The sequence below is a fragment of the Leptinotarsa decemlineata genome, unplaced genomic scaffold, assembly GCF_025532065.1.
Source record: "Leptinotarsa decemlineata unplaced genomic scaffold, Ldec_3_MD MMD2_tig00000882_RagTag_RagTag, whole genome shotgun sequence".
Lineage (NCBI taxonomy): Eukaryota > Metazoa > Arthropoda > Insecta > Coleoptera > Chrysomelidae > Leptinotarsa > Leptinotarsa decemlineata.
The window spans coordinates 2,946,169-2,966,165 of NW_027412556.1; the positions used below are offsets into that span (position 1 = coordinate 2,946,169).

The window sequence follows — 19,997 nt, forward strand, 5'->3', positions numbered from 1 at the left end:
TATTGGCCGATTCAATCAAATATATTGCAAACTGTGAAATATAATTTAAAAATATTATTATTTATCCAACCTAACGTTGAATCAAGTACACTTGTTGCAGTGTATTGGGTGTACTCCTCGAATGAAAGTTTTAAAAATGGCAGAACTTCTTGATATTTGCTTTTGAATGAGTACAACATTTAACGTTAAATACCTCCCCTTTTTTCAAATAAAACTGACTTTAAATGGTTATTTGGTTACCATAAAACCATTCTTTTGGGAGGAGGTGGTCGTTTATTATTATTTTAGAACAAATATGAGCAGGAAGAAATGTTTGATATTTGACATTGTTGAATATGGATGACGAAGGAATGACGTGTCGTAAACGTAAAGAGTAATGAGGTTATGTATAAGCATAAGCAAGGTTAGGTTGAAAATGCGTAGGTTGGAATTTGGCTTCAGATATCTACTTTTTGAATTAAAAGAATCTAAAACTCTTGAAAATTTTATTTCTCCTGGATCTCGGAACTACTTGATTATCCCAGTGAAATTATTAGTAATATAATGAGGTGAGTTTTCTGGGGGCCTTAAAATCGTCAAACTGAGCTAGATGTTTTCCAACATTCAAACTATGCTAACAGAAGGACATTGTATCGCTCAAGTGAGAGTCATGAAAACAATTATTTCTGCCCCAAGTGATGAACTGTAATGAATAATTAATATATCAATTGCTAAAATAAAAGCAAAACAAAAAACTCGCTTACCGCTTTTGAGGATTTTTTGCAGTGCTTGTGAATTTTCTTAAACAAATTTGGTTCATAATGCGATAATCTTTTATGAGATGGTCACGATTTCGGCTTCTAGGATCACCGATATCTTATTAGTCCAGTACTAATATCTGAAACAAAGTTCAAGATATAAATTAGTTCTAATACCTGATGACAAGTCTTACTCCTTTTCAGAGAAGGATTGGCAAAGATCTACTTATATTTTGCTTATTTTGATTTTAATTTTTTTCTAATCCCAAAATAAGCATTTACTTTCACAAAAATCAACTTCCCGATTGCAGATCCACGATAGGCAAGAAACAATGAAAAAGCCAATTATGGATGTTTTTCTTATAAATATTTTCAAAACAATTTTTTTTGGCATAGTAAGGGCCCCATTAATAATGAACCCCGTTTGTTTAATGCCGACAACACTTTTTTTTTTACCTTTGGTCATGTTTTCTCAAATTACAATTTGTTTTTTCTAGAAGTATTTATTTCATTTTACTCCTTTTATCAATAATCAATGAGCTATATGCCGAAGAAAATGATTATTACAAACTATTAGGCGTTGACAGAGATGCTACAGTGAAAGAAATAAGGAAAGCTTTCAAAACTTTGGCTGTAAAACTTCATCCAGATAAAAATAAGGTAATATTTAATGTTTAGTGTTGAAATTGTAAATTATTTTTCGTTTATTATATTGCATTTGAATCAATAACATTTTTTCTACCATATTTTAGGATGATGTGAATGCGGACAAGACTTTCATCAAATTGGTTAGAGCTTATGAAGTACTGAAAGATCCTGATATGAGAAAACAGTATGATTTACATGGAGACGAAACAGATACTAATAAATTTAGAAAACAGTATCACAGCTACACCTATTACAGAGATCAGTTTGGTATCTATGATGATGATCCAATCATCGTAACTTTGAGCAAACACGATTATGGTGAGTGTTTCTAATTGGCAAATTTTGCCAAGCAAAATTCATTGCTTATTCACACTCTGAAAATACTTATTTACTTTTTTGGAGCTATATGTTTCTATTCCATAATGAAAGTAATAAATACTCTTCTTGCACTTAATTTCTTGGTCTTATTCTAGATGAAAATTTATCATGTAGACAACATATTAAAACAATAAAAAGTAAAAAGCTCCCATAATTGGAAGTACCTTTTTCATATTCTACTATTAAATAACGGTAATAGCGGTTTTGCCAATAAAGTGAATCAATAGCTGTTTGCATAAAAAAATGTGAATTTTCACTGTGTCACTGTCCTAAAAGTGCAACAGAGTCCTTGTATTAATGCTAGTAATTTTGTCTTGTATCGGTTGTTTCAAAAGTTTTGTCTGTTTTAATCGAAATAATTGCCATTTGAATCAGGGCACATTTGCCACCGTATCACAAGTCGATTATTTCCGTTAACATAAAAATTTTCGTGATCGGATTGGATGAAGTCGATGAAGGATGTTTTTTGCCTGGTCCTGATTTCATTCTATATTTTTAAGGTGAATTCATGCGGCAATCTTGAGTTGTAAGTCACAAATTTCAAGTCATAATAATTCATGTGAGTAAATATTTTTAATGTAAAAACTTACAAGTACATGAATGTTTCCATTGAAAGTCATTGATCTGCCTTCTTATGATGTACGACTGGTGAATCAATAAAACCACTACATACTGAATATAATTGTTTTCTACTCAGTTTATTATTACAGTCTTCAATAACTCAGTAACTAAACTTTAGATTACTAAATAAATTAGTACAACGTTTAATTCACTTTTTAGAACTGAACATTTTGGATACAGACCAAGCATGGTTTGTGAACTTCTATTCTCCCAATTGTCACCATTGTCATGAATTGGCACCTACATGGAGAAAACTTGCGAGAGAACTTGAAGGAGTCATTCGAATTGGTGCAGTAAATTGCGAAGATGATTTCTTTTTGTGCCACCAGCTAAGAATAGAAGCATATCCAACATTGCTCTACTATGAAAAAGAGGTAGATTGATTGAATGATTGATAAACATCCTAAATTATTCACTGATTTATATGAATAAGCTACTAATTCAACATTAAGAATCATGGTTGCATATTCAATACTGAAACTATTTACGTAAAAGGGAAAAGTCTTGACACGGGTGAAAAAGATTATGAATTCGAATCTATTTGTTTACAGTTTCATCTTTATGAAGGGTTAAAATACACAGGGATAGAAGTGTGGAAGCCCTCCAGGACTTTGTTCTCTCCAAATTGTCTGTGAAGATAGAAGAAATTACGACTGACCAATGGGAGAATATTGAATTTAGGAAACAACAGAGGTTACTGTTTTTATGTCCCGAAGGAAACACAAACTGCCCTGAAACGAGGACAATGTTGAAGTTAGCAGCATCTTTGGTGAGAATTATTGAAATGTGAAAATAATGTGCTATTTTTTTCAGTTATCCTAATTTACGGACACTAGTGGAACATTAGTCATAGATTGAAGTTAGTTTATTTTTCAAAGCTTTCTATCAAGTCTCAATCATGTTCTAATGGACAAAAAGTGCCTTCAAATCATTCAACAATTACCATTTTCAATTACAAAAACTATTGGACATTTGTATATGCCCTTTTTTAATATACTGTTTTTTAATTTTCAGGAAGGGCTGCTGCCTGTAGGAAAAGTAAAAGATGAGGATTTGTGTGAAAAATTGTCAGAGAATTACAAAAGCAAGCCAATTATTTTGAGCCAAGCTAATGAAACACCTCACCAGATTCTACTGGATCTGTTGTGGTCCAAGATATAGAAGGATCTGATACAAAAGAAATTCTGGAAAACACTTTGGGCAAGTTACCAAATCCTATCACTCTGGATGAACATAAATTTAGGGTGAGTTTATTTTTTGAAAAAATATCAACATGGATATATTATTTATGATTAATGCACTTACAGTTTTCTCTATTGATTATGAATAGTTAGCAGTTATTACATGCAGTCATGACAATGATAATAACGTTCAAACAATATAATACATATGTCAGGATGAATAGATTACTTCTTTGCATGATCTACACATCCATGTATAGAGTTACTTATTTTCAAATTTGATTACTTCCTTCCTTTCTTTGGAAGATTCCCTCATTTTTTTTTTTGCATCAAGATGGAGTAGTAGAAAGCCAAAAATGTTCTTTCCCAAAAATTAATCACTCCTAAAAATATAACCCCTTCAATTCACAACATAGATATAAATCATGTCCAGCATCTTAAATCAAAATATACATTAAAATTTCACTCGAAGCAATGTTGTTGCATATTATTGACATTTTTTTTTGAAAATAATGCCTGGATGTTTTTTCAAACCAATATTTTTTAAGGCCATAATAATGTTTTTCTTTCACAAATTGAATTTTTTATTCCTTTCCACATTTTGAAAATTGTTTTCACTTTTAATTGTTATGATATGCTATCAACAAGATGTACTAGATACCTAACTGTCCTGATATACTTTCAAAATTCATTCTAGAGCTCCATAAGGTTTTGTGTTAGGTCCCATTCTTTTCTCATTATATATTAATGACCTCACCAAGCTTAATTTTTCTGGGAAGTTCACCTTATTTGCAGATGACACTACCATACTTTGCAATAATAAAAATACTACTTGTGAGTTCCACAAAATAATCTCTGCCGACTTGAAAAAAGTTAAAGATTGGTGTGATTCAAACATTTTATCTTTTAACTTAACTAAAAATAATTTAAAATCATTTAGATGCTCAATCAACGAACTTTTTTTTTTGAAGACAGATCACTGGAATCTAAAAATTACACTAAATTTCTAGGAGTGTTAATTGAGCAGAATTTAAAATTTGTGGATCACGTTAAACAACTCACTGCAAAGATGGTGTACTATGCACTCATAGATTCTCACTTACACTACGGAATACCGTTTTGGAGAGCATGCAGTCCAACTTTATTCAAAAGTCTACTAATTTCACAGAAAAGGGCAATAAGGGATACAGGAAACCTTAAAGAAAGAGACTCCAGTAGAACCTCCTTCAAAAAAGATAATATTCTAACGGTAACTGCATCATTTACACTGGAATCTGTGTGTTTATTAAATAAGCATATATTAAATTTTGCTGCATCCTCTTCCCATTATAACACTCGAAACAGCAGACACACTCTGAAACTCACTGGGCCAACTAAAAGCATCACCAGATCTGCCAATATAAATGACTTCCAATTCAGGACGTTAGCCAAACAATTTCTATCTGATAGACCCTGTTATAAAAAAAAATCTGTTTAAAATCTGTTTTTCCGTTAACCAGCTGTCGCACCCCTACGAACAACAACCCTCAGAAGTCGAAACTTATGCGAGCTAAGGATTAACGAGGTCTTACCTTTTAACGTGTGAATCCTAACACGGGTTGAACGATAGCAAGTGAAGATCGATCGTTCAGACTAGGGCTTGAACCACCGACCAACACAACAGTCAATTCGAGTGAGTGAACAAAGCACTCACGCCGAACCGCTTGGCTACCGACCGACCAATGGATGAATATTGGATGAATAATTTAACGATAGCTTTTAACTGACCTACTCATATTTTTTATCTTTATTCTTATTCATCTTTTATATCCTCTATTTTAACATAGTTTGTACCCATGCATCATTTTTATTTTTATTTCATTTGGTATATATTGCATTTTTTAAAAGTATTTATTACCCAAGTTTTATCTACAATATGTCTTATGATAAAAGCATATTATTATTACTATCAATGGTTAGCATGTTAACTTTTATTACATGCAGTCATGACAATAATAATAATAATAATAATGTTCAAACAAGATAATACATATGTCAGGATGAATTTATAGCAGAAGAAAATGCTTTTATTTTTTAAATTCACAAATCGTGAAAACCCCCTGTTACGATTTTGGATTAATTTGTCAGCACTTCATTAATCAATCTGAAAAAACATTTCACATTCCATTTTAAACTCTGATATCTGGCATTCTGAATTTTTCGGTATGGGGAACATTAGACAGACCAGTTTGAGGTTAAAATTATCAACATATGAAATTTACTTACTGTGGAATATAAAGTGCCTACAGTTTATCGGTTATAAAAGCAACTATTTGTGTAACATAAAAGAATTGAAACCGTAGAAACAAACTGTCATATCAGACTCTCAGACTCACCGTTTTGTCTTTCTTTCTCTCTTGTAGAAGGAATGTATGTGTTTTATGGGTTTTCAGATAGTACAAACGGTTTACTGCGCTTTAATTGAATCCCAAATGAGATATGGAATACCATTTTGGGGAACATGCAGTGCAGCCATTCTCTCTTCTGTGTTGATATTACAGAAAAGGGCCGTAAGGTGTCTCTGTAAAGTCAAATCTAGGGAATCATGCAGAAATTATTTTGCGGCCAATAAGATTTTAACTGTCGTTGCACTGTTTATTCTTGAATCTGTATGTTTGGTGTATAAACATAAAACTGACTTTGGCTTTGTTTCTTCTCCTTATGCTACTCGTAATAGTAATATCAGACTTCCTACACCTAACTCAACATTAATCAAGGATTCTGTTTTTTATAATGGTGGAACCAGTAGGTCTGCAAGTCTGACCAACGTACAATTCAAGAAAGCAGTTAGAAATTTGCCAGCTGATAGACACTATTACAGTATTTTAATGAATCATTAAAAAAGTGTATTCAATTTTATTTTTATTGTAGTTTGTATTGTTTCATTCAAACTGTTGTAAATTACCAGTTTTTATCTATACACCATTAGTTATGTTTATATTTTTGATGCAAAATCTGCTAACAACAAAGTATATTTTTTCAAAAACTACATGTATGTGTTGCATATTTTGTTGATGTTGTTTGTGCATTCTTTTATGGTCCCAACTACGTATATTCGAATCCAACATATAAAGAATCTAGTGTTATAATTATTCAATTATTTCAGGAAATTCGTTCCAATTTGAGAAGCGAATCTGTGAAACCGTGGCTCCTCTGTTTTACTTGGGAGCAGCTACAGATCTGAATTTACAGTTGAAACGTCTTCCTCCGTTGATACCCAATATTAATCTAGGTTTGTAAACCCGGAATCCATAGTATCACTGATGAAATATTATTTTTTTATTGATAGGATTAATTCACTGCGGAAAAAGTTCCTCATTATGCTCTAGTTTGCATGTTGCTCGCTATCCCACATGGGGAGTTTTGAAAGTAGGAGGGGCATTTGAATTGCATCACGGCCGTGACATTCTTTATGAAGTAGCAAACTTTGCCAAGGACAGTGTGAAATCGACTAATTTACATGCTCTTTCGCCTGCAGATTTCATCAACATCAAGAACGAAGGTTTGTTTCGACGCAGTACCCACAGCAAAAACTGAACTGTATTATTTTTCTAGGTTCACCTTGGTTCATAGACTGGTATGCGCCGTGGTGCCCTCCATGTAGAAACCTGTTGCCTGAACTGAGGAAAGCTAGTCAAAATTTTGATTCGGAGAAAGTGCAGTTCGGAACTGTCGACTGTACTTTGCACAGGAATCTTTGCGTTGAACAAAGTATCACTTCATATCCAACAACTGTTCTGTACAACAATTCTCAAACACATCGTTTTCATGGACTCCTAGATGCAAACAGTATTACTGAATTTGTGGAGGATATGATCAACCCCTCAGGTGAGTTGTAGAATGATTTTTTCGGTTAGCAAATTACCTGATTTCTTTCTCTCTGTCAAAACTTCAATCAGTCTGTTTTATGGTGATACCAAGGCACCTGACAGTTGTTTCATTTTTTTATAGGTTAGGTTAGGTTAGGTCAAAAGTGAGTGGGTCTATTCGACCCTTACCGCAACCCGCAAGGGTTCATTGTGGCTCACACTCGACCAAATAAACCTAGCTTCTTAACGAAGCCGATTACTTTATATGGTGAGTAATCCTTCAGGTCAGATGTTAAGAGTGTGGCTCTGCCAGACTCTGAAAACCTGATTCGGTCCGCAGCGGGGTAGGCACAAAGTATGTGCTCTGCTGTTTCATCATTTTCCAAACAAGGGCGACACACACTGTCTGACAGTCCGAGTCTCTGCATATTATTATTCTGACGACAGTGTTTGAGGACAACTGTTTGAGGAGAGTCGTTTTTGTCAATTTGCTAGCAATTTAGACGTTGCTTGGTAGGAGCCAAGAGCTTCCAACGCCGTTTGACTGTCCGAAAAAGAAAACTACGGAACATCGTGAAATAGTTATAACAGTCAATGATGTTCAATATTCAGATGAAATGATAGCTGAAAAATTCAATCTACATTTTACTAGGACTATATCTGAAAATTTCTCCGTTGACACAAAGTTTTTCGAGAGCAATGTCACCTTAAATAACTCAAGCTTTTTTATGAATATTACTGGAGTTTTTTCCCAACACCAAATCGTTATTTTTACACCTCGACACATGTTTCGATAACCAAGTGATCATCTTCAAGAGGAAGATCAAACTAAAAACTACTCAAAACTAAAGCTACTTATACTAATCAGGTACATCATACAGGTAGGTAATCAGTAATACCACCCATACAAGTGTACCACCCTAAATTAATTTTACAATTGGCCTTTCTTAAACATACATAAGGACATATTGTAAATAATAGAAAGGCCAATTGTAAAATTAATTTAGGTGGTACACTTGTATGGGTGGTATTACTGATTACCTACCTGTATTAGTTTTTAGTTTGATCTTCCTCTTGAAGATGATCACTTGGTGATCGAAACACGTGTCGAGGTGTAAAAATAACGATTTGGTGTTGGGAAAAAAACTCCAGTAATATTCATTACTACACCAAAGGTTCCAAACAGTATATCACAAGCTTTTTTATGTTTCCAATTACTGAATGGGAACTCACACACAAATGATTAACAGATCTCTAACTCCACTGGGATTGATGGAATCTCCAATAAAATAATGAAAATTTGCTCTCATGAACTATGTGGTGTCCTGGCCTTTTTAATTAATCTCTCAACCTCAAAAGGGATCTTTCCTACCAATCTTAAACTTGCTAGTGTATCTCCTATTTTTAAAAAAAGTGATCCTAACAGTACGGATAACTATAGAGCAATTAGTATTCTTTCCAGTATCTCTAAACTTTATGAAATTAACATAAAAGAACAATTGGAATCCTATTTCATAGCAAATAACTTGTTATCGCCCTCACAACATGGTTTCACTAAGAAAAAAGTACTGATAGGGCACTGTGTGAATTTCAAAATCGAATAGTAAGTGCTCTAGACAAAAAGAAATGTGTTTTAGGATTATTCATTGACTTTTCACGTGCTTTCGATTGTGTGAACCATAATCTTTTGCTGGACAAACTTTCAAGATATGGTGTAAGAGGAATACCCCTATCCTTACTAAACTCATACTTATATAAGAGAAGGCAAGTAGTCAAAGTCTAAGTACTGAAAGAAATATTCAGGATGGGGTACTACAGGGATCCATTCTAGGACCCTTCTTGTATTTAGCTTTTGCCAATGACTTGTCAGTGTACCTAAATAAGAACTCGGCCATTCACTGTACGTGTTATGCTGATGATACTAATATATTAATTATTGAAAACGATATGGACTCCGCGAGAAACACAGCTCTAGAGACCTACAAAAAATTTATTATGTGGTCAAAGAAAAACAATTTAATGTTGAATGAAGCCAAAACTAACTTGTTAAATTCAAGAGGAATACTGGGCAACAATATGGGTTGAACCTGTTTGTTGATACTGCTTTAGAATTGAACCTAACCAAGTCAACAAAAATGTTGGTGTTGTTTTTGATGACAACCTTCAATGGAGGATACATATTGACCACTTATGTAATAAACTTGGAAAATCCTGTTATTCTCTTAGGTTTCTATCCCACCATTGTGGTCAAAGTATTTTATTAACTGTCTATTACGTAAACTTCAATTCGCATCTTAAATATGGCATCCTTAACTGGGGCACATCCTCTACCGTGTCTCGTGTGTTTTGTATAAAAAAGTATGCTATTAGGATCATTGCTAAGTTGGGCTATAGAGATTCTTGTAAAGAAACTTTTCAGAATCTGAAAATATTAACGTTAGCAGGAGTATACATAATGGAAGCTTGCACATATGCAAGCTGCTAACAGAGCCTATCATAATCACTCTACTCGGAATGCCCACTTATTATTACCTAGTCAACATCGCACTGCTCTTTTTCAAAGAAGTTTTGAGTTTCAAGGCTGCAAACTTTTCAATAAACTCCCCGACAATATCAGAAATTCTAAAAATGTACACATTTTTAAATTAAGACTGAAGCAACTTCATCTGTCAAAGAACTGCTACAGTATTGATGACTTTTATTTGTGATCCAATTCTATATGCGTGTATAGGAAACAATTATCTATTATTATATTTATGTGGTATACATCTGTGTATGTTGTATATATGTGTGTGTGTGTGTATATGGGTCTGCGACTGAAAACAGATGTACCAGAACCTGGAGGTGTTTTTGATCCATCTGTGAACCAATAACTATCTGCTCTTGATATTTCCTTCTCCAGGAGGATTCAATCCTCTCTTTTGGATAACCGAGGATTCACCTTTTAACGTGCGATTCTTAATAAGGAATGTAACTGTAGTGAAGTAGAAGTCCCACAAATAATACCAGAGTCACCAGCTAAAGGAATGTTGTACAGGAGAAAGAAACACAAATAACGTGCGATTACATTGGTTTTGATATTTGTTTTGGGTATAATTGGAAAGTAAATATTGAAATCAGAACTTTCACATTTAGCATTGGAAGAAAATCGGCCTTTCAAGTGCAAAGTATAGCAGTTGATCATAATCTCACATGTTTTGAATTGCCTTTTTTTTTTCTATAAAATTCAGCACTGTTGAATTCACTAATGATCCATTTTGAATTCATTTTATTGCAGTCATATCATTGGACGAAGGATCTTTCATACGGTTGATGAGGAAACCCAAAATGAACTGTGGATTGTTGATTTTTTCGCTCCTTGGTGTGGTCCTTGTCAGAAACTTGCTGAACAATGGAGGACACTTGCGAAACAAGTAAGTGGTTTGGAACAAATGTGTCATTCCCAAATTTAATTCAAATTGTCTAGGTTTCTCAGTTATCTGAAGTAAAAGTAGCTCAGGTGGATTGTGTGGCAAGTATGGAATTGTGTGATTCCCAGAATATCAGAAGTTACCCTACGATTAGGTTGTATCCATTGGGGAGCAAAGGAATGAATAGTGTTGCGTGAGTTGTGTTTCTTATCAAGGAGCGTGCAGTATCAATTCAATGTTTTTTTGTTTCCAGAATATACAATGGGAACCGTGATGCCGTTTCTCTCAAGAGGTGGGTATTGAGTTTCATACCCTCACCGGTAGAAGAGTTCACTGCCAGGATTTCAAGGCAAATATTCTTACTAAAAAATTCATCATACCTTGGATCGTAGATTTTTATGCTCCCTGGTGTGGTCCCTGCACACACTTTGAACCTGAATATCGAATTGTGGCTCAGGTAAGTTTTGCTCTTAGTAGTATGATAATAAAGTGTGGCATTAAAAATTTAAGAATTATCCAGAATGAATTTTTGTACAAAATGTATGTGTCATTAATAAAAGAAAACATCTCTGTACTGAGGTAAGTACCTGGCTTGATTACAAATAATTCATCTATTTCTGCATCTTTTCTGAACCAAAATACTAGTACTTTGAAAAAGTACACCCATAAGCAAAAGAATTACAGTCCGCTGTTGAAAAGTTTTGGAATGGTTTTCTATCTTAAGAGTGATCCAAGTAATGCCTGAACGCATTCTTCATATACTTGTAACGTGGTTTCTCTTCACGTTGAATTTATGTACATAACAAGTATCTTAAATGACTGTTGTCCTATAAAAAAGCATAAAACAATATCTGACAAAAAATCTAACTGGGTAACTCCAGAAGTCAGACAAGCTAGCCGTAATCTAAAAAATACCCATTGGCTGTTCAAAAACATAGGCAACTTAGACTCGCACGCTGCATATAAAAGAGCAAAGAAAGACTACGAATTACTACTCGAGAAAGCTAAATTGGATTTTCATGCAAATCTAATAAAGAACTCGAACAATGAAAGCAAAACAGTCTGGAACCTAGTTAACAAGGAAATGGGTAGAGGGAAAAAACAATTTGACATCATTCTCAACCATGGCAATGAGTTGATCACTGATAAAAAAAGGGTGGCTAATACTTTCGGTGATTATTTCTCATCAGTAGTAGAAGATAACTTACAAAAACATTTAGGTAGCAATAGATCATCTATATGCACATCTTCCAACATTTTAACAAACACATTCTTCTTTGCGCCAATAATGAAGACGAAGTTATCGATATTATAAATGGTTTAAAAAATAAAAAAAGCACAGGCCACGACAATATCTCAGTAAGAATCATAAAAGAAAATGGGGTATTGATCTCTAAGCATCTAGCTCACCTGTTCAATCAGTCTATCACAACCGGCAAATTTCCATCACTCTTGAAGACGGCCATTATTATTCCCATTCACAAAAGTAAAGAAACATCAGATGTGACTAACTATCGTCCTATCGCTCTTTTAAGTATTTTCTCAAAAATCTTTGAGAAACTAGTTAACGAGAGAATGGCTAACTTTTTGTTGAATTTTAAGATTCTTACTGACTGCCAGCACGGTTTTCGTAAAGGTAAGTCCACACAGTCAGCTGCCTGTAGTTTTGCTGAAATCATCTGTAACTCCCTAGACAATGGTATGCACGTGGCAGGAATATTTTTTGACCTCTCACGTGCATTTGACTGTCTATCTTATGACTTTATTGAAACCAAACTTTTTAATCTAGGATTTAGGGGTGTATTTTTGCAATGGCTCAAACATTTTCTTTCAGACCGTACAATGTTGGTCAAAATAAAAGATACACTATCTGATCCTCAACCAATCAGTTCAGGAGTTCCTCAAGGCTCTGTCCTGGGACCGCTTATCTTTCTATTATTCGTCAATGATCTACCCAAATATTTCAACATCAACAACAATAGTCTCACTCTCTTTGCTGACGATACCTCGTTAGCGGTGTCAGCACACAGCCTAGAGGAATTAAAGTCATCAACGGAAAGGTTTATAACACACTTCTTAGATTGGTGCAAGTTAAACAATCTGATTGTTAACTTGAATAAAACAAAATGTATCCATTTTAGTTCTTCTATCGGTTTTGATAAACAGCCTACTGTCTTTGATATTAGAGGGGTGGAATTGGTATCAACGCATATTACAAAATTTCTAGGTGTCTATGTGGATGTTTGCTTAAGATGGTCTGAACACATTACAGTCACTTGTAAAAAAGTTAACCAAGCGTACTATGCTCTCTCCAGAATAAAACCTTTTATGCCCTTGCATGCCTTGCTGGACGTATATTATAGCTTGGTCTACAGCCATTTAAGCTACAATGTGGTTCTTTGGGGATATGCCACCAACAAAGATAGGGTTTTTATTTCCCAAAAAAAAATTATCAGAAAATTATTTGATATCCCATGGAGAGAATCGTGCAAACAGCACTTCATATCATATCAAATCCTGCCATTCCCTTGTATTTACATATTTAAATGCTTATTATACATCCACGATAATTTAACAAAATATAACACAAATTCTTCTTACCACAGTTACTCAACCAGAAATGGAAAATTGTTAAGTATTCCTAGACACAGATCCTCTAAATTTGAACAGTCACCTAAATATATGGGAATAAAATTATTCAATCACCTACCTGATCACTTTAAAACCATGAGTTTGATGTCATTTAAAAGAGAAGTTAAAAATTTGCTCCTGTCTAAGGCTTATTACAGTGTCAGTGAATTCCTTTTAGACGACTTTAGCTGATTGCGGTCCAGACTTTCATCCAGATTTTATTATTTTATTATACATCCAATTTTGACTAATCTTGTTTTTTTTTTCTTTATATTTTATACATTTTATACTTTAAAACTACTGAGATATTTTATCTTGATGTATGTTTATTTTCTATTTTAACGTGTTGTACTGACATGTCCTATACGTTGTTAACGTCTCAAAGGATAAATAAATATTATTATTCTTTATTCAGGTAGCTCGGTTGGAGAAAATATGTCCAGGGTTCAACAAGTAAAAAGACACGTCAGATGGTACAAAATAAAACTTTTTTTTCGAGAACATTCCACAAAGAAATCGGGGATCATATGTGCAAAGATTAAGAACTCTATTCACTAGTGTTGTAGTCAATTTCCGGAAAGAAACGGGAGAGTAGTCGGATTTCTTGGATCTCAGAACGTAGACTCAGCGGGCTTCCATAAGTATAAAGGTCCAAGACGGTCTGACTGACAACAAACGAGTGGTACTGTATTCTCTTCACGGGGCCTTCTACTCGACACGCTTCAAAGTGGCTGCAAACACCAATACAGAGGGTCGCGGTCGCCGGTTCAGTTAGAGCCAACTCGGTGCCAGAGCCAGGAGGAGACGCCTTCGACAAGGTTCTGAGGCCTACAACAGGCCTATACTCGAACACTGTCGATTAATATCGGTGGAGTAATATAGGTGGAGTCCGGTAAATGTGGGAAAAATTTTTACGAGGTCCAGAAAAACAACCGATAAAAATTAAGTGCTATGTATTATTTTGGTTTCAAATCAAATTCTGAATTATAAAACACAAGACTTGAAATCAATGTGAGAAATTACAACGACGGTCTTAGCCAGTTTTTTATAGTTTGGTTCTCGAGAGGAACAACAAATTCGAAGTGTGTCTTCTAGGTGGGCGTTTGTTAACCTCGAACGATATTTGTTTTTCAAAAAAAATAATCTTTGAGAAAGATGTTTCACATACATATGTCAAGCCAAACATAGTGGCCAATTTAAAGCTAGTTTCTTGCAGTTTTTATATTTTTCTGGAACAAGTTTGGTCCAAAATTCTTCAGAGGATACCGTTTTATGTATTTGCAAAGACACATCTTCTTGCAAATCAATTATCTCTATTTGAAGTGATGCCTTTGCAGCCACCTCTGTCCATTCTGCTGCTACATCAACTTCAAATGACGATTTAAGAAACGGAGAAAGCCTGCCCATCTCTTCAAAGTCTTGGAATCTTGTAGCAAATTCGTTCCTAAGATCGGCCAGAAATTTTACAAACACTGCAATGTCTTTTTCAGAGTTCTTTTTATATTAAAGAATTGTCGGAATGTGAATAAATTCTTGTCTTGCAATATCTTTTTCAAAGATATCCAGCTTGCGACGAAAAGCAGACACATTTTGTATCAGATCACATATTAATTTTACATTTCCTTGTGATTCTGTGTTGAGCGCATTTGAATATTTCAAAATATCTTTTAAAAAGGCCACGACCAGCATATTACGCTTGTTTGTGCTTTCTGGCTCCCTCCTCATCTAAGTTTTGCAAGAAGGATGTTACTCCTCCTTTTATCAGCCAGAAACTTTCAATAACTCGACCTTTACTTGGCCAACGAACATTTTGTCGTGTTGCAGTTAAGTCAGATTACGCTATCAGAAAGAAACTCCTTGAAATGTCGGTGCTGAAGAGCAGAATGAGATCTCATAAAATTAATCAACTTGACCAAGCATTCATTCGTTTGTTAGAAAAATAATTCAAGGCATATTGGTTGTTTTTTTCATTTCCATTCTTAATGAAAATGTTATCGTTTGTATTCCAGAGATTGCAAGGACAGGTTAGAAGTGCCAAGATCGACTGCGAAGCTGAACGTGTCTTCTGCGGTCATCTAGGAATAACAGGTTATCCAGCAGTTCGTTTATATTTTTCTCCTACAGAATTTTATAAAATAGATAGTCGTGAGTCCGCTCAGATTATAAAAAGGGTCAAGACCCTCGTTCACGAAAATGACCAGAAATACAAGCACGATGAACTTTGAGGTCGAAAAATTGAAATCATGAATAGAAACTATGAAATTCAGTTGAAAAATGAATGGAAAATATTTAATTTCTGTGAAAATTTTCAATAATCTCGAATTTAAAAATTGTTATCTCATTTTGAATCTCAAATAATCACAATGTCTAGCATTTTCGAAAAGTAACATAGTTTATATACTGTTTTCTAAAGCCATCAATAATATGTTCCTAAAATCCATTTACCTGATATTTATTTTGATTATATTCATTATAGTTAGTTTATATAAATTTAAATGTTCAAAAATCCTTGAAATTTTATTGAAAATATTCCATTTTCCAGTCAAAACAGTTAATAACGTCATATCTGTCAAACACTGAAATAATTCTGCAACCATCTCCAACAAACGAAAGAAAAAATCAGAGCTAGATTTTCTAGCTAGATACATTTCAAAGTTATCATCATAACCTAACTAAATGCCCACATAAACCCTAACAAAATATTTCTAAAGAGTTGTACAATGGATCATATTACTACTATTGTTGTAGAATCACTCCCCTGCAGCAATCTTCATAGAAATAATAATATATTTTGCTTGGCCCTAAAATAATGACAGTTGAAGTATAGTATATACAAAGTTAATATCGAATGGCATAAAACTAAATAGTTACCGAACGTCGGCAGTTTGTTTGTATGGCATTGGTAGCTCTAGGAAGTGGTTATTTTTTAATATTTGACATATCTGACTATACCGCTTGGTTGATTTGAGAAGCGCTTTTACGTTGCATTCAGCGCACTGCTTTCCGATTTTTCAGCCTGAATGTAGCCATTTAAAGGAGATGGTTTTCAAATTATTTCAATATTAAACAGATGTGACATCCTCAACAACATTTCAAAGGAAAAACATACAAACTCAAATAATTTCACGCCAAAATGGGATTAGGTATAGTCCATTTCATTTCAAGGCCATTGCAGATTTTAAATGTTGAATTTTTGTTTTGTCTGTCAACATATTTTTATTCGTCTATTGACATTTTTTTTGCAGTAGCATAACCATCATAGTTAGCCTGTAGGATATAGGGCAAACAATAATCCATTTTCCATTCAAAAACTGTCATCTGTTAACATAATTATTGGTTAATATATATGTTGAAATAAGCTATTATTTAAATTTGAAACCAGTGATATTTTTGCATTAAAATGCCTAGTTATGAAATACATTGTGTTAGCATAAATAAGAAATTGAGCGTCATATTGAGAGCTGAATTCACGGTTCTTTTTCAAATATCGATCAAAACTTAATAACCATACCTCACAAAAACGTGAATTTATTCATTCAAGAGTTGCTTATGAAGACCGTTGGAAAGTTGAATTCACTTCTTTGATATGATAGTGAGCTTTAATAATCTTATTGTGAAAGGACCTCGCACCTTATGGAAAATGGCTTTTGGTGAATTCTGCTGATTTTTTGGTATGATGAACTTTTCAATGTACCGATTAAAAGTTTCCACGGGCACAACAAAAAATAATGGCTTTATACGTCACCCTGTATGGTCTGAAATTATTGGCAAACACTGCTGTAAAGACACAAGACCCATGAAAGAATTGCTAAGGCGCATGCTACATTTTACGAGGGCCTGAAGTTGCAATATAATACGGCCTATTTCTCCCGATTTACTACCAAATTCCCCATTTTGCCGACTTTTAGCGATTTTTTCTCAAAAACTGTCCATTATTTTTCGTTGTGCCCGCGAAGACTTTTAATCAGGACATTGAAAAGTTCGTCATTCCAAAAAAATCAGCAGAATTCACATTTTCCATAAGGTTTGTGTGCGTGGTCCTTTAAAGCATTGATATCATTAACTCAAAATAAGAGCTCTTGAATATTGGCTTTCTATGTCAAATATTTCTGCTCATAAAAACAAAAATTTCGAAGAGCTCTAGTACTCGCATTTCATGTAACTGCCTTATTCTTATTGTATCTTACTGAAACAGTATTTTTCCTTTCTCCAAAATACTCAAACATTCTTTTATAGCTAATACCAAAATAATGTATATTTTTTTATCTTTTATGTAGTCATAATAAAAGTATACCCTTGAAAACTTGTATCCATCATTGAGTCAATTTTTATTTTACACGCAGGTAGCTGCAGCCGCCTCCGTGGTAATGTTAGGACATTCTAGCAATTATAGGACTCCTAACTGGAACCACAAAAGTGCGGTAGACTCTTGTTGGTGACTCCGTTTACTTGGGCACTTTTCTCGTTTTCGGCAACCAAGTGTTGCCCAATCTTGCACTTGGCTACACCGTGCCGATGAGGCAATAACCAGAAACACGTGTCCGCAATGTGCAGCATCATTTTCTAGAGTCCTGTTTCGTCCAATCCCTTCCTGTTTTGATTTTAGTCATAAACACTCAGCAAAACCCCTTTTTTTATAGGTTAGTATCCTGGCTCGAAAGTCACGCAGGTATCTGCAGGTACCTCCGTGGTTATGTTATGACATCCTAGCAATTCTAAGACTCCTTACTGGAACCACAAATGTTCGGTAGACTCCTGTTGGTGATTCCGTTCGTTGTGCACTTTTCTCGTTTTCGGCAACCAAGTGTTGCCCAATCTTGCACTTGGCTACACCGTGCCGATGAGGCAATAACCAGAAACACGTGTCCGCAATGTGCAGCATCATTTTCTAGAGTCTTGTTTCATCCAATCCCTTCCTGTTTTGATTTTAGTCATAAACACTCTGCAAAATCCCCTTTTTAAATATGTCAATATCCTGGACAGGGAAGTCACGCAGTTATGATATTATGACATCCTAGCAATTCTACGACTCCTTACTGGAACCACAAATGAGTCGTAGACTCCTGTTGGTGACTCCGATCAGTGCACTTTTCCCGTTTTCGGTAACCAAGTATTGCCCAATCTTGCACTTGACTACACTGTGCTGATGAGGCAATAGCCAGAAACACGTGTCCGCGGTTTGCCCCACCATTTTCTAGAGTGCTGTTACCTCCAATCCCTTCCTATTTGGATTTTAGTCATGAACGCACTCAGCGAGCTTAGGAAAAAATTGATAATGAACAACTGGAATTTTTAAAAAGTTCCAAACAAAAATGAAAAATTAAACTAGAACCTCTGGCATATAATAAATCCAAAAGAAGCACTTTTCCCAAACACCAGAACTGTAACTGATTACTGAAGAAAAAATGGTTACTTGAAATATAAATTCAGATGGTTTTCCACAAAACTTTTCGAATTGAAAAAATCTAGAATTTTTTCATCAATTCGCTTTTGCATAACCCCAATTTTTTCTACGATAGTATGCAGGAAGAGAAGTCTACGTGCCAACTTTCAGCCGTTACTATTGTAAATGAACGTTTGTAGAATTTTTAAAATTTCATCTTGGAAAAACTCAGTTTTCTGGGTATCAGAGGCCTATTTTGAAATGGTTTGAATCTTATTTGACGAACAGAATTATAATTGTTAAGATGGAACATCGATTATCAGAGAGGTGTGCTGTTTCTTTAGGCGTACCGCAAGGATCAGTACTGAGACCGTTAATTTTTCTTCTGTTTGTTAACGACCTTCCAACCACATAACTGTTGGAGAAGTTACAATGTTTGCGGACGATACCACAGTTACTGTCTGTGGAGATACTCTTGAGGAACTCTAGAGGAATATCAAAATTACTTTTCTTGAAATGGAAGTGTGGTGTCAGAAAAATCGCCCTATTCTGAACAAGAAAAAAATGGTTTATATAAATTTTCATATAAAGAAAAAAATCTTATATCAATATAAATCTTAGTGATAGTGTCAAACTACTCGGTACTTGGCTAGACTTTGACCTCAGCTTCTCTTCTTATATAGACTTTGTTTGTAAACAGCTCAATAAAGCATATTATGCAATTATTCAAATGAAACCAATTTCAGACAGGAATGGTTGCTCAACCTATACTATGCATTTGCATATAGCCACTTATCAAATAATATTGCAACATGGGGCTACCAACTGAGTACAAAAGAGTTTTTATATCTCAAAAAAGACTTATTAGACTAATATATGCATAATTTTTGATGTGCAGCCACTTATTTTTTTGCCATTTCCTCTACTCTCGAGAAAAATCATGTGAAAAAATTTCTCATATCGGCAAAATTTCATTATTTATACGAAAAATAGAAAGTAATGGAACTTTGACCTTGAAATTGAAAGTAATGTCAAATTTACAAATGCTAATTCAACGGACTTTGTATCTCTCATGGTTTCTAATTTTCCCATGCTGATTAGACATTATATTAAGCATGTTGAAACATTCAAATGTCATTAAAAGATATGTTTTTCCAAAC

At 34.3% G+C, this 19,997-nt stretch overlaps 1 protein-coding gene across 1 annotated transcript; it reads left to right on the top strand.

The window, feature by feature from the left end:
- Positions 1–176: 176 nt before the first annotated feature.
- Positions 177–17,757, top strand: LOC111504209 (dnaJ homolog subfamily C member 10). Its single transcript, XM_023158712.2, is given in 18 exon segments — positions 177–548; positions 1,235–1,397; positions 1,490–1,703; positions 2,544–2,758; positions 2,936–2,966; positions 2,969–3,153; positions 3,399–3,498; positions 3,501–3,628; positions 6,711–6,759; positions 6,762–6,836; positions 6,894–7,106; positions 7,160–7,432; positions 10,691–10,735; positions 10,738–10,826; positions 10,880–11,016; positions 11,077–11,162; positions 11,165–11,280; positions 15,464–17,757. Coding segments are annotated over 18 exon segments (2,340 nt in total). The 5' UTR covers positions 177–543; the 3' UTR covers positions 15,680–17,757.
- The last annotated feature ends 2,240 nt before the right edge of the window (positions 17,758–19,997 follow it).